A 13,405-nucleotide genomic window follows, 5' to 3' on the forward strand; every position below is an offset into this window, starting at 1 on the left:
TCTGATTATTTTTGAATGTTATTACCTCTCTGTGAACCCCCATAGAGATCCATTTTGTCATGGTGGTTCTCTTCCCCTGGCTAAACAGCAGCTTTCGAACCCGGGTTTAATATGAAAGCCCCCCAGTTACCACAGAGAGATAATAAGATGATTTGGAATGCAAGGCAACGCTCCGCAGACTATTCCTGCTCTTGACTGGAGCCTCTGTTTCCAGGCTCCCTCTGGGTGGTGGAGAAGAGAGCAAATTATGGGGAGAGAGATAATGAAAATAGTTTCAAATTGAAAGTGTGAACGCTAATGCGCTAAGAGGGACTGAGGAGCTCGACGGTTATCTTATTAGGGGCTCTAGATAGTGTTTCTACTCCATCTGGGTCTTGGTTGGGAGGGAGGCCTCTGAATGAGATTAATCTGGGCCTGAATGGAGCTCCATAATGGTGGTGATAATGAGCAGGGGATCGTGGGTCCTTGTCAGAACCCTCCTCTGGGCCGGTCGTTCCCCACTCCTCCCTGATCCCTCCCCCATTTTTTCACATTTACATTTGAGTCATTTAGCAGACATTCTTATCCAGAGCTACTTACAGTCCCCCCACACCCTCTCCCACCACCAACAACACCACTGGCCACTCTGTCAGACTAGACCTTTTTGGTATAACAATGACTATAGAGTTGGCAAAACTTAGATATTTGTTTAGCAGGAACATTACTGTACACATTTTCTAAAGGCCAGACTGACTAAGATTACATCACTGCTGGCACAGTCTGCATGGATGTGGAGAGCCATTACTATTAGCCTGATACTTTACTGTGATGCTTAACTGGTACAGTAAGTATGCAGCCAAGCCAAAACCTTTTCAAAATGATCATTATCGTTAATGCAATAATGCTTGCAGTATTATGTTTGTGTGTGGGCATGTGTTTTTACTTGTGTAACACTGCTATGGTTTTATCTTTCAGTGCATACTGTATTTCAAGAACATAGTTCTCATTTGAAATCACTGAAATATTAATCAACATGTTAGCCAAATAGCACTCTGATCATAGAAGAAGTAGCTTGTGAGAATTGTGAGAGGATGCTCTCCAATAGGATTTCCGTCTCTCTCTCCTCTCCCTTCTCCTCCTTTTAGAGCCTCATAGCAACCCTTAGAGATCTGTGTCTCCCCCTGCAGGTGATCAATGCCATAGAGCAGGACTACCGGCTGCCCCCTCCCATGGACTGCCCCTCGGCCCTGCACCAGCTTATGCTTGACTGCTGGCAGAAGGACCGTAACAACCGGCCCAAGTTCAGCCAAATTGTCAACAACCTGGACAAGATGATCCGCAACCCCAACAGTCTGAAGGCCATGACCCCGCTGTCTTCAGGGTGAGTGGAACACTTAGCATGCTCTCCTTAGATCTCCGTCAGTTTATCTGTGGGTTAATCTTTCTATTAGTCTGTCACTACATGTCTGTCTGTCTGTGTATTAGTGTGTTTGAGACGAGTGTCCCTCTGTCTCTCCTTGCCAGTCATCACAATATTCAGGACTGTGTTCCAGTATTACTTTCCTATTTCCATACATACTATATAATCCAAAATTATTTAATGTATCTGACCTCAAAGATGGGAAAACACTTTGACATTTCAAAGGACATGATTCCTTCAATGTTTTCAATTTTGGGTTACACTTTTGATATTCATGGAACAATTTATTTCTACCGAACATTGTGTCTCCTGTTTCTTTTGGCGCCAAGTGGTTCTGTAAATAAATCCCCTTTGGTTTGATAGATCAAGTCATTTCCATGAATGCTTTAGACAAATCATGATTTGAAACAGTTACACAATTTCAAAACAAAACCTTTCCAATCACATTTTCTCTGGGTGTCAGTTTCCTATGAATGTTAAAATATACTGAATTCCATATATCCTACTCTATATTTACATTGTTGATGGTGTGTGGAATAGAAACACTGTGTGGATACTGGCACTAAGCCTGCCAGTATCCATCCATTGTCCTCATTTGGAAATAGAATTTTCTTCAAAATCGATTAGGAAAATGGCCACTGTTACTTTCTTTTGTCCTGAAGGCTAGCTTATTGACTAGTCGATTGTAGGCCCTCCACTATTGTGTACTGTACTGATTGCCATCATAGAGGTGAGAGAGTAATGACACTGTCTCTAAAGCTGTGTTTGACTCTTTGTGTCTGTGTCCCCCTCCAGTGTCCATCTTCCTCTCCTGGACCGCAGTGTCCCAGACTTCTCCAGCTTCAGTACTGTGGATGAGTGGCTGGATGCCATCAAGATGGGCCAGTACAAAGACAACTTTGCCAATGCTGACTTCGCCAGCTTTGATGTGGTTTCCCAGATGACCATGGAGTAAGTGCTGATCCCAGGCCTGTGTTTCTGATAAGGATGATAAGGATGAGGAGTAGGTCGGCTATTCCTTGACAGTATCAAACCTTAAAGCCTGGATGACTGCCAGGCTCAGCCCCTGGCTCATCATAAATATGCCTCTCACTGTATGTCATTAGGAGATAATAACTGTGCAGCACAACTGCTCTGAGCTAGAACAGAGCGTAGAGACTCTGGCCATGTGGCTGCCAGGTTTCTTATACAACAGTTTAAAGAAAGAAAAGATATAAGAGAATGAACAGACATTGTGATGTTTAGGAATACATTCCTGCCTCAGTAGACTTAATAAAGACATCTATTAGCAGATAGACTCATTCAGATGTCTGTTTAGTAAGACACACATTACTCTGCTCATTGTCTCTTGTCTCTACATCTCTTAATATCCTCCTAAGGTCACGTCGGATATCAGCACAATTCTGTTTTCAAATTCTTTTCCAGCCACAACACTGGTTACAATACTTAAAAAATAAGGCTCATCAGTCCATGGGGTTAGGGTTAGGAAAAAAAAACATTCCATTGTCTCCTGAATGGAAGAAGTTGTTCAACAAACAGAGTAATTACTGTAAGCAGTCATGCCTTGGACTGAATTAGGAATTTGGCAGACTGGGGCCCAGAATTTAGCCTTGATCTAACTTGTTGATTTTACCTTGGCTTATGCCATGTGACTTGTGCAATAAAACCTGTTGTGTTGTCTGTGATGGCGTCCTCCTGACTCCTGTGGTTGTGTCTCCTGCCACAGTGACATCCTGAGCGTGGGCGTGACGTTAGCAGGCCACCAGAAGAAGATCCTGAACAGTGTGCAGATGATGCGTGCCTCCATTAACCAGATCCAGTCCGTGGAAGTTTGACCATCCAGAATGGAGCAGAGGAGAGCAGATGAGAGGAGAGCAGATGAGAGGAGAGCAGATGAGAGGAGAGCAGATGAGAGGAGAGCAGAAGAGAGGAGAGCAGAAGAGAGGAGAGCAGAAAAGAGGACAGCAGAAGAGAGGAGAGGAGAGCAGAGGAGAGGAGCAGAGAAGAGGGGATTGGGATGCAGGGCTCTGGGTTCACGGATGGAGTGGAGGTGTTTTTGCTTGACTGTGAACCTTGTCTTCCTACCAAACTACCGTCCATCCACGGTCCCCTTTTTCAATCCCTCTCCTGTCCTCCTCTATCCCCTCATCCAAAGTCCCCATAACCTTTCAGGATCAGCTCTGGAGGTTTGTGGCCAGCAGTCTACATGACCAGACATCAATCAATGTGGCCAACAAGGTTCCTTCTTGGAACCAGGATCATGAGAGGTTACTGACCAGCGACACATTTCTACTTCCATCTTCCACCTCGTTTTTTTTTTACCGTGAACTTTTTTCTTACATTTTTTGGTTTGTTTGATTTAAGAATTTTGTAAAGAACTTTGTAAAGAAAAAAAAGTTGAGAAAACTCAAGGAGTCTATAAGTATAGATGTAAACTAGGTGAACTGACTAGAAAGACTACCCTTTAAAAGGGCAACAGACAAGAAGACAATGAAAAATGGGAGATTTCAAGACCATCACTTTCAAAAAGAAACTGAAATATCATATGTTGTTTTTTTTACTTCGGAAGCAGGAAAGAAACATAAATCTTTGCTGCCTCCCCAAAAGCAAACAGCAGAATAGACTGAGGAACTTGATCTACACTCCTATGGTTGACTTGGGAGACAAAATAGTGTGAGCACCATGGAATGGACATCTTTTGGCTGAAACTACTACCATGAACAAATTCAAGAAATTCAGTTATCTACCAATTTAAACCAACACTTAAAAAATAAAAACAAAATACCTTTTCTCATAACAAGTAATTTCATTTTTCTGTGTGAAAATGTTGAAGATTTTCTCTCACTATGCTTCCTCTCACCGTGGGAAAGTTTATATTTTTTCAATGAAAACATCACAACCTGCCAAATGGAACATCCTCCCTGTGTACCTCAGATGATGTCATGATCCTGTACATATCAGATGCACTTGACAATGGGACTGTGATGTCATCACTATGAGCCGGACATAGTTACTAAGACCTGGAAGTGATGGATTTAAATTGTTTCTTTGGGTGACTAGAGGGAGGTTTTTCTTTGTTGTTATTATTCATTTCATTTTCCTTTTTGCAAAATGTTAGTTGTGGATTTTGAAGAATCAGTGTAATAAACAGCAAACATACAGTACTTCCTCCATGGATGTATGGAAAAAAACAACATGTTATGGGTGTTTTCCCTATAATGTTTACATAGGAGGGCACATGTGTTTTGGTCGTCAAATTATCTGCACTCTTAGAAAAACAGGTACTATCTAGAACCTAAAATGGTTCTTCAGTTGTCCCCATAGGAGAACCCTTTGAAGAACCCTTTTTGGTTCCATGTAAAACCCTTTCCACAGAGGTTTCTACATGGAACCAAAAGAGTTCCAACTGGAACCAAAAAGGCTTCTCCTATGGGGACAGGCGAAGGACCATTTTGGAACCGTTTTTTGTAAGAGTGTAGTTTCCCCCTGTGTTTTAAACTTCACTGTGTGTGTGTGTGTGTGTGTGTGTGCGTGCGTGCGTGCGTGTGTGGCTAAATGTGCTCTGTGTTACAAAGCAACAGCTCCCAAAGCGGAAGGGCTAGTGTTTGATAGCATGCTGAGTTAATGATTGATTTCACAGAGCTTTGATATGTTACACTTTACAGAACACTGTTCCGTAAGCGCTTGGATTTGATACACTTTACAAAATATAATGTGCTTACATTATATTTAGCTTTTTTTTCCAGATTCTTTTTTAATTTAAAGTAACTTTATATTGAAGTGTCAGGGTTTTAACACCATATATGGTTATCTCACATTGGTCTGGTCACGGACAAATCTTTTCACAACTGGGCAGTAAGTAACATTAGCATGGGATAGTGGATTATTTTACGCATATTATTATATTATTGTACATCATGGATGATGGGGAGCACTTGTGACAGCTTTTCCAAGTAGTCTATTAGCAGGGTGTGTGAACACAGATCATACAATACAACGGGCCTCCATTCCCTTATGGAATTTTAGGAAATCATTGTTGGTGCACAAACATTTCTGATAAGTGGAGTCCTTGAGACTTCTATTTTCATTTCATAGATACATATTGCATTTACTGTATGGCTTCTGTGAATAGCTGTCTGATGAACGGAGAGCTATCTATCATTGTCAATGTCGTTGTGGCCGATGTGTTGTTTGAGGGGTTAGGGAGCCTGGGGGGGGGGGGGTCCTGTGTTAGTCAAAACCAATGGAATCCCTAGAGATGGTAAATCACACACTTTACAAACTCAGGCAAGTGAGATCAGCACTGCAGAGCTGCTAATGGATAGATCCACTGAGACAGGCCTAGTACTCGATATAGACTGAGGAGCCAGACATGGATCTCTATCTGGGGCCCATTGCTCAGACATGTTCATTCCTAGTGGGGGTCCACAGCCTGATCACAGCCCCACTGACCAGACAGTGATTCCGTCTATTTCTCCTCAGAGCTAAACACACGCCTCAGATCCCCTACTCTTCTCCTCCCACTGTCCTCTGTGCTCTGCTTTCTCAGATCCATGACTTTGTGACTCTGCATGTTGTCATGTTGACAGACCAGGTCTGTTTAAAAACAGACCGAATTTATGTAGGCAACACACAACCTGAGGGCACCGTGTTGGTCTCACAGTAGGTGGCTATGTAAGCGGAGGTTCTTCCACAAAACGTCCTTCCTTAAGCATCATCAGGTGTCCGCTGTCTGTTTTGAGGCACTTTGCTGTCTGAACAGAACAGGAGAGGTGTCCTATATAGGCCTTAGCATTTGACCCCTCAGCACAAAAGGAGTGAAATTCCACCTTAGCTCTCATCTGTCACTTAGTCCCCATCTTATTCCACCCACTAACCCATATGGCCATCCAGAGTCTTTACAAACCTTGGGCAGGAGCACTGGGGTTTTCATCCAGCTTCTGTAACATCATCCTCCCTTTAGTTTTCTGTCAACAGTACTGTGTCACCCTGCATATTCCAGTGCAGACTCCATGACAGATGAAACAGCAGGAAGTACATCACTCTCACTGTTAGTCATTGCCCAGAGTGAAAGGGTAAATGATTCTGTGACCCAACTGTCATTGATGCCACCGTGCTGTTTCCTTTAAAAAATAAATTGCTAAAAAATCTTCCTTTCCATCTCAAAACACTTTAAAATTTGAGGGCACCTCAGTGATATTCAGTAAAGAGCCAGCAGCCTGAGTCAGTCTTCCCAAGATATAGACAGATATCCCACTGTCAGGGCAATTTCTGTTCAGGAAATCAGGCTCAGCAGTACAGCACTAATATTTGTGCTGAAGACAGACAGATGGAGTCTTGTGTCACTTGCAAATGTCTCCATTCATGCTCTCTGAGCTGTTTGGTGATAGTGTCATATTAAGGTGATTAAGCGGGGGGTGCTTAAACAAAGTATGTTTCCTCATGTGACGTTCAATCAAAATACAGTATGAAGAAATGTTATAATGATGAACTAAAACACACAGTAGTGGTGGACTCGTATTTAGAGTTATAGGAACGTAAATATAGGTATTAAGAAAGTGTTTTTATTTTCTTGAATTATTCTTGGAGGAGTAGGTTTGGTGTGTTACTTTGTTGAGAGAATCTGGATTCATAAGGAGTTGAGTCAACACTTTTATTGGTTGCTCAGTGTGGAGCTATGGAAACTGCTGAAAGCACTGTGTGAAGTATTTATTTCTTCTGTATCTGAACCTAATGGCAAAAAGAAACCTTGTTTATTCACCCATAGTTCATCCAGAGCTATCATTTGCTATTCGCGGGGGAAAAGCTGTCGTCCCGCTTTCTTTTATTTTTAAAACATTGATAGCCCCCAGTAGAGCTCTGTGGTACTGTTTCAAAGCCCATGCCTTCTGATAAAACTCCTTGGCACAGTGGTCCTTTCTGGGCCCATTGTAATGGACCTGTAGTATGTGATTAATCGATCTGATGGGATTATGATGGGGTTTTTTTCAGGATAGATTCTGCTCACACTGTGAGGATTAGACTTCCCTGTGTGAATCCATGATGGTCATTATGCCACAATATCTCATGTGATGTCTCACTCAATAGTTCTCTCTGGTGTGAAATGAAAGGTTTTAAAACCCCACCATAAGTACTGCATATGGGTTACTTTATACATAGATGGAATCAAGGATATTTTTACATTGTTGAGATTTTGCAGCTAGTTGAAGACGAGGAGAAGCTAAAAAGGTATAAACACACACATAGCTTTTTGTTGAATGATTGTGTGTTTTTCTTCCCAAGGCCACTGAAATAACAGGCATTTTCAAGACAGCAACTTTACACTTATTCAAAGCGCAAAGCGCATACTATGTTTCCATTTTTCATGAGTAAGAGCATGTCTCAAATGTCTGCTCCATTTCTGAAGAAAAAACCCCGAAATATATACTGTAGTTATTTTTTATTTTTTATGTACTATGTGCTTCACAAACATAAAATCTTGGGCTACCATCGCTACAATTATTTAACAGTGCGGGGCAATCTCCTTCATACTCTCCGTTTTCAATGTCCAGGCTCATGCGACAGATCAGACATAAAGGAGCATAGATGCATTATGATTAAACATTGAGAGCAGAATATAACTGGGGTTTTTTGCAGTAGGGTTCTTTGTTTGGAATAAACAAGGTAACTTGCTCCAGTATCACAGAACTCTGTCCTCTAAAACGCTTGTCTTTGTTTCAATTGCTTGTATCTGCAGATACTGTTGATGTTTCACTATCAATGTGCATGTTAACTAATGCATAACAATCTTTTATTTATAAATCAAAACCAATGTATCTGAGATGTTGATTCAATGCACTGCGGACGCAAAGAACATTTCCCCTACTGTGTTCCGATTTTTGAAGGACGGACGAAAACCATTATGTCTCAATGTTACAATTACACGACAGTGTGCATAAACACAAGCTGTGCCGGCTCGTACTCATTGGTCTGTGTTTGTGGACCATCCAAATATGCCCCGAGCAGCAGTCTGCCTGCCTGCCTTTGTGGCAGTCAGTTCTGTGTGTATAGAAAATGGCTCCTGTGGATAACTCTCTTACGTAAAGCGTCAGAGCCCCCTCTGCTGACATGGTGGCTAATAGCAGTCTAGTTGTGACAAATTTCCTTGTGTTCCTTACGTTGTCTTATCCCCCCACATCCCCCTTCCTCCCCTATGTTCTCACCTCTCTGGCTGTTGGTGAAGACAGGCTGAAGATGGCCCTGTCTCCCCTGGCCTGTTGTAGCCCTCGTAGAACAGTGCCGGCCCTGACCACTGTGACTGATGTGGGAGGTCCTGTATTTCTGTATAAATGTACATTGACTGTAACCCTGTGAATGATGTAACAATTTCATTATTTGTAATATTGTAATTGGTTTATTTTCTAAAAATGGAAAGCCCAACTTGACTCTCCTCAATAAAAAAATGAGATCTGTTATACCACTGTATTATGGAAATGATTATATTTTCACTGTCGTCCTCTGTATGACCATGTGAAATAATTTCAGCTACAGTGGGCATCTCTTCATAGTACTTATGTAATTGTTACGCTGTATGACGAGGGGCCATTTTGAACCACATTGACCTTACAGTTTATAAGCATTACACCAGCCCAAACTCGGCTCAAACCCGCTAAAAATATGTGCATATAAATAAAAAATATTGTGGTGTTTTTGGTACAATTATGGGAAATGCAGTTGTGAAAGGATTCTATTTTAAGTTTCAGTTAGAGGGAAGGGCATCTGTGAAGTAAAATACAGCATATTTTATGTAACTATGTCTTTTCCATATGAAAATATGAACATGTAAGTGTCTTTTTTAATTGTATTTTTTTTTTTTTGTCCCACAGTTTTTGGGCCACCTCACAAATCACATCTCTCGCTCACTCGCAGGGCCACACGTTTTTTCTGGTTCCATGTCTATATTCATTAGAACAAAGTTCTGTACAGTTCCCCCCCAAGCTGACGTTCCTGAATGGAGGTCAGAATCTCTTCACCTTCCTCTCAGTTTTTGAGGCCTCATTAGCAGTTGATGTGTGAAAGGCTAGAGACCTCGGTGTGAACTCACTGAGACTGGGGTGTGTGCTAAAAGGTTTACCCCGTGAGCAGGAGAGGGGGTTCAGGAGTTCAGTGGCGAGACCCTGCTGGCAGACCAAACCCGTTCTCCTTCTAATCTCGACCACCCGCGAGTCTATCTTTACACGTTGTTAACTGTGATGACTTTGGGCCCAGCAGGGCTGACCGTGAGACCAGGTTGGGAAATGCCTGTCATCTCAGATGTATGGACAGAATCGTGCAACAAAAAAATGGGGACAGTATGTGTGTGACGGGGGGGGGGGGGGTATTATAGAGAGGAAATTAGATGAAAATGTTATGTGGTTGATTGCTACATTTGTTCAAAATATAAGGTATATTAGCATTTGTTTGATGTTGCACATCTTGTCTGCCCAGATAGTGAAACTTTGTAGTGAGGAGAAGAAAACCCTTTCAGTCACTGCTGTCTGTGTAAAAACAATGTTTACACAATAGCAAAAATTGTGTTTTCTTGAGTTTATGTTGTGTGTTTGAGTTGAAGCAGCAGTATCTCATGATAGAAGTATAGGGATCAATGGAATCAATGGACTTATACTGCAGGCCAAATATCCCTCCAACTCAGCCCAACCTCTCTCTCTGTGTGTCAGCGTGTGGCTTAATGATCATTCATCATCAGTTTGTTTGTTACTGATGTAGCTGCCTTGCTGCAAATGTCACTACTCCCTAGGTGGATCACGTAGTGTAGGGTTTTCCACAACAATGTCTGAGAAATAGGCAGATACAGAGCTCTTCCAAGGTCATTCTGAGTCTATAGGTTAGAGTTCAAAGGTCGGCTGTGTGGAAGGCGGAGGATTTATGAACCCAGGCCCACCTGAGGTCATGATAAAATGTGGCATTGGAATGAAATAGTCCATAAAGGTTCCACTGGTCTAGGGAAAGCTGGGTCTGATTTCTACTCAACTGCTCCTAATCAACAACAAACTGAAAGCTTCAACCAGGAGCCAGATTTTCACTGAGTTATGACACAGTAGCTAATGTAGTACAGGCTGCCAAAAAGACTTTTATTTAGAAAAAATGATTTTATGTGTCCAAGGATTCTGGACATCTGCAGTAGGGGTTGGAGAGTTCTGTATGACCTGGCTTTTGGGGATCAGTCTCATAGGGAACGACAGCGGTGAGCAACTGGTAATCTGTCCCAGCAGGTACGGAGGACAGAGAGGTTTTGTGCTATGGCTGATACAGTGACCATAATACTGGCAGTCACGAGTCATGACCGCAGTCAAATTCCACTTGACTGTTGAATCGCGGTAACTAGGCTTCTCCAAAACTGCACTCTGACACCGCTGATGGTCATTAGCAGCCTACCAAACTTGCTAACGGCTAGTGGCTAATGGTCTAGCACTCAGCGTTCTATTGTCCCACTAACCACTCTGACATCAATGCAAATGTAATGGAAACTCAAATCAAGCACTTCGTGAGAGCCCTACCATTCACAGTTTGAGCGCAATCGGATCACCTGTTGCTCAGCGAGAGCCAGCTCCTCATAGCTGGTTGATGCATGGAATGTAATATGTTCCTATAAGCCCATGTTAAAAAGAGGAGGATCCCATCAGCTCTCTAAAGGATAGGCCTACTATATTTATTTATCAACTTTGTTAATATTAAATTCTGTGCGACAATCTAAGTAACATAATAAAAAAATCCCCATCAAAATCCGTCAGTTTAAGCAAGAGTTATCTGTTTTTTTGTAAAGGCTGCGTCTCAATCCACTGCATCCTCCTATGTCGGCCTTCCACATCTGCGGTGGAAGGTGGCCGAGCTACAGCGGTGTTTGTCAGTCTTCTCAAGAAATAAATGATCCATGGTATGACCATCGTAAAACAATTCCATATTATATTAGTGGAACCTCTGACTGTTACTTCCTGTCTGTTATATTACAGAGTGTTTTTCACCCAGAAGGCAGAACAGACACAACTGTCCCTCTGGCATTTGTCCCAGACCCTCAGTCTACAGGCAAAGTTAACATCTGGACACACGTTTCAATAGCATCTGGAATCCCAACTCAAACCCATTAGACATTATCCATCTCACTGTCTGTAGTGGAGCAATATACATTTTCCAGCATGCTCTCTGCAGCTGACCATGTGGATGTATAGTCTGGTTCCAGATGTTTTTGTGCTGTCTTGTCAACTCCTGACCATAGGATTTGACGTTGATCACGTATGGTTCAGTTGGTATAGCATGCTGCTTGCAATGCCAGGATTGTGGGTTCAATTCCCACTGGTGACTATTATGAAAATGTATGCACTCACTACTGTAAGTCACTCTGGATAAGTGCATCTGTTCAATTACTGAAATGTAAAAACCTGTTGTGTTCTATTCCAGGTGCTGGAGGGTTGTGGAGCAACACGGGACTCAGTAGAGGGTGCACACAGCTTCCCAGTTCTACAGACATCAGCTTTTGTAAAAACACTTTACTGAGGGCAGCTTCAGAAGCCAGCATAGAACTGCACGGCAAGGCGCAGGTGTGTGTGCATGCAGTGGTTCATTTTCTGATAGATAGTGTGTGTGTGTGTGTGTGTGTGTGTGTGTGTATTAATCTGTGTGTCTTGTCTGTGAGTGTCTGTCTATCTTCCTGTCCTTGTGTATGTCTGTGTCTGTGTGTAAGCTTATCAAGCCTGTCTGTGCTCTACAGAGTTTACGTCATCTCCTGAGGGTGGTGCTGCGTAGTGCCAAGTGATGGAAATAGCGGGCACTGTGTGCACCACGCAGTGCAAACCAGCCCAGAGAGACAGCAGTGTCCCCCAGAAAGAGTGTGACCTCTCTGCCTAATCTTGATCCCGACGGCTGCACCTAGATATAGTGGCACAGTGAGCAGGGATCTGGACACAACATTTTCAACCATCGGCGTGTAAAAGGTTGCGATGCCAATATAATTTACCTCAACCTTATCAGCTGGGAATCCAGCACTTATTCTGCTATTCTTGGTCTCTAGTCTTCCACCAATTCTCTCTTGAGGTGTGCAGGGTGGCGAGCTTGCTTCAAGACTACAGATCTCAACCAAAGAGGTGATTGTTTACCACAGGAAGCAGAGGAGGGATACCCCATCCACATCAACATGGCTGCAGTGGATATGGTCAAGAACTTCAAGTTCCTTGGTGTACACATCACTGACTGTCCTGCCCACCACACTCTGGCAAGCTGAACCTGAGCATCAGGCATTACCAACATGCTCAGAGATAGCTTCTACCTCCAAGCAATGACATTGGTGAACAGCTAATCAATGGCTGACCACCTACACCCATGTGCACTGACTCTACCTGGAATGCCTCTATACACACTCAAGACTCCATCCTCATATACACAGACATATACACTGACACTCTTGCACCACACATACACTCACACACTAAACACACACCCTTGCCGTGTACTGTGCGTAGGACAAATAAACTGATTTTATTAGAGATCTGCTGGACTCCGCTTTTATAGAACTGCTCCCAGCTGTTCCCTATACAGGCAGACATTTTGCATTAGAAACTATTTTAGCATAATATCCATAAAATGTCAAATAAATGTCAAACTTGAAAATATCTAATTGATTGAGTGGATGGTGAGTAAATCATTTTGTGATTGTTGCATTACACAAATACATTTTATTGAATTAATAAAATTCAAAAAAATTCTGCCAGTATGGTGTTGTGCCATGATGTTGCCTAATATTACATTTTTTTGTATTTCTAAACTTAAAGTTATAAGGGGCAATCTTCGACTGCCATATCCAGTGTTTGTAAATGTACAGTCGTGGCCAAAAGTTTTGAGAATGACACAAATATTCATTTTCACAAAGACTGCTGCCTCAGTTTGTTTGACGGCAATTTGCATATACTCCAGAATGTTATGAAGAGTGATCAGATGAATTGCAATTAATTGCAAAGTCCCTCTTTGCCATGCAAA

General features: G+C 42.4%; 1 protein-coding gene and 1 long non-coding RNA gene across 5 annotated transcripts in view; both read left to right on the top strand.

Annotated features, from left to right (window-relative positions):
• The window catches only part of LOC115207717 (ephrin type-B receptor 2), a 159,583-nt gene extending 150,728 nt beyond the window's left edge, over positions 1–8,855 (top strand). For all 4 annotated transcript variants that reach the window (XM_029775124.1, XM_029775126.1, XM_029775125.1 and 1 more), the window contains exons 14-16: positions 1,167–1,360; positions 2,195–2,350; positions 3,126–8,855. In XM_029775124.1, the coding sequence (XP_029630984.1) occupies positions 1,167–1,360; positions 2,195–2,350; positions 3,126–3,234 (459 nt within the window). In that variant the 3' untranslated portion in view covers positions 3,235–8,855. The remainder of the gene's footprint in view (positions 1–1,166; positions 1,361–2,194; positions 2,351–3,125) is intronic.
• A 2,972-nt stretch (positions 8,856–11,827) lies between these two features.
• LOC115207082 (uncharacterized) lies at positions 11,828–13,139 on the top strand. The gene is made up of 2 exons (XR_003880907.1): positions 11,828–11,973; positions 12,144–13,139. It is a non-coding gene; the product is annotated as an uncharacterized LOC115207082 (long non-coding RNA).
• The last annotated feature ends 266 nt before the right edge of the window (positions 13,140–13,405 follow it).

This window comes from Salmo trutta, chromosome 14, assembly GCF_901001165.1.
Source record: "Salmo trutta chromosome 14, fSalTru1.1, whole genome shotgun sequence".
In the NCBI taxonomy this organism is placed as follows: Eukaryota; Metazoa; Chordata; class Actinopteri; order Salmoniformes; family Salmonidae; genus Salmo; species Salmo trutta.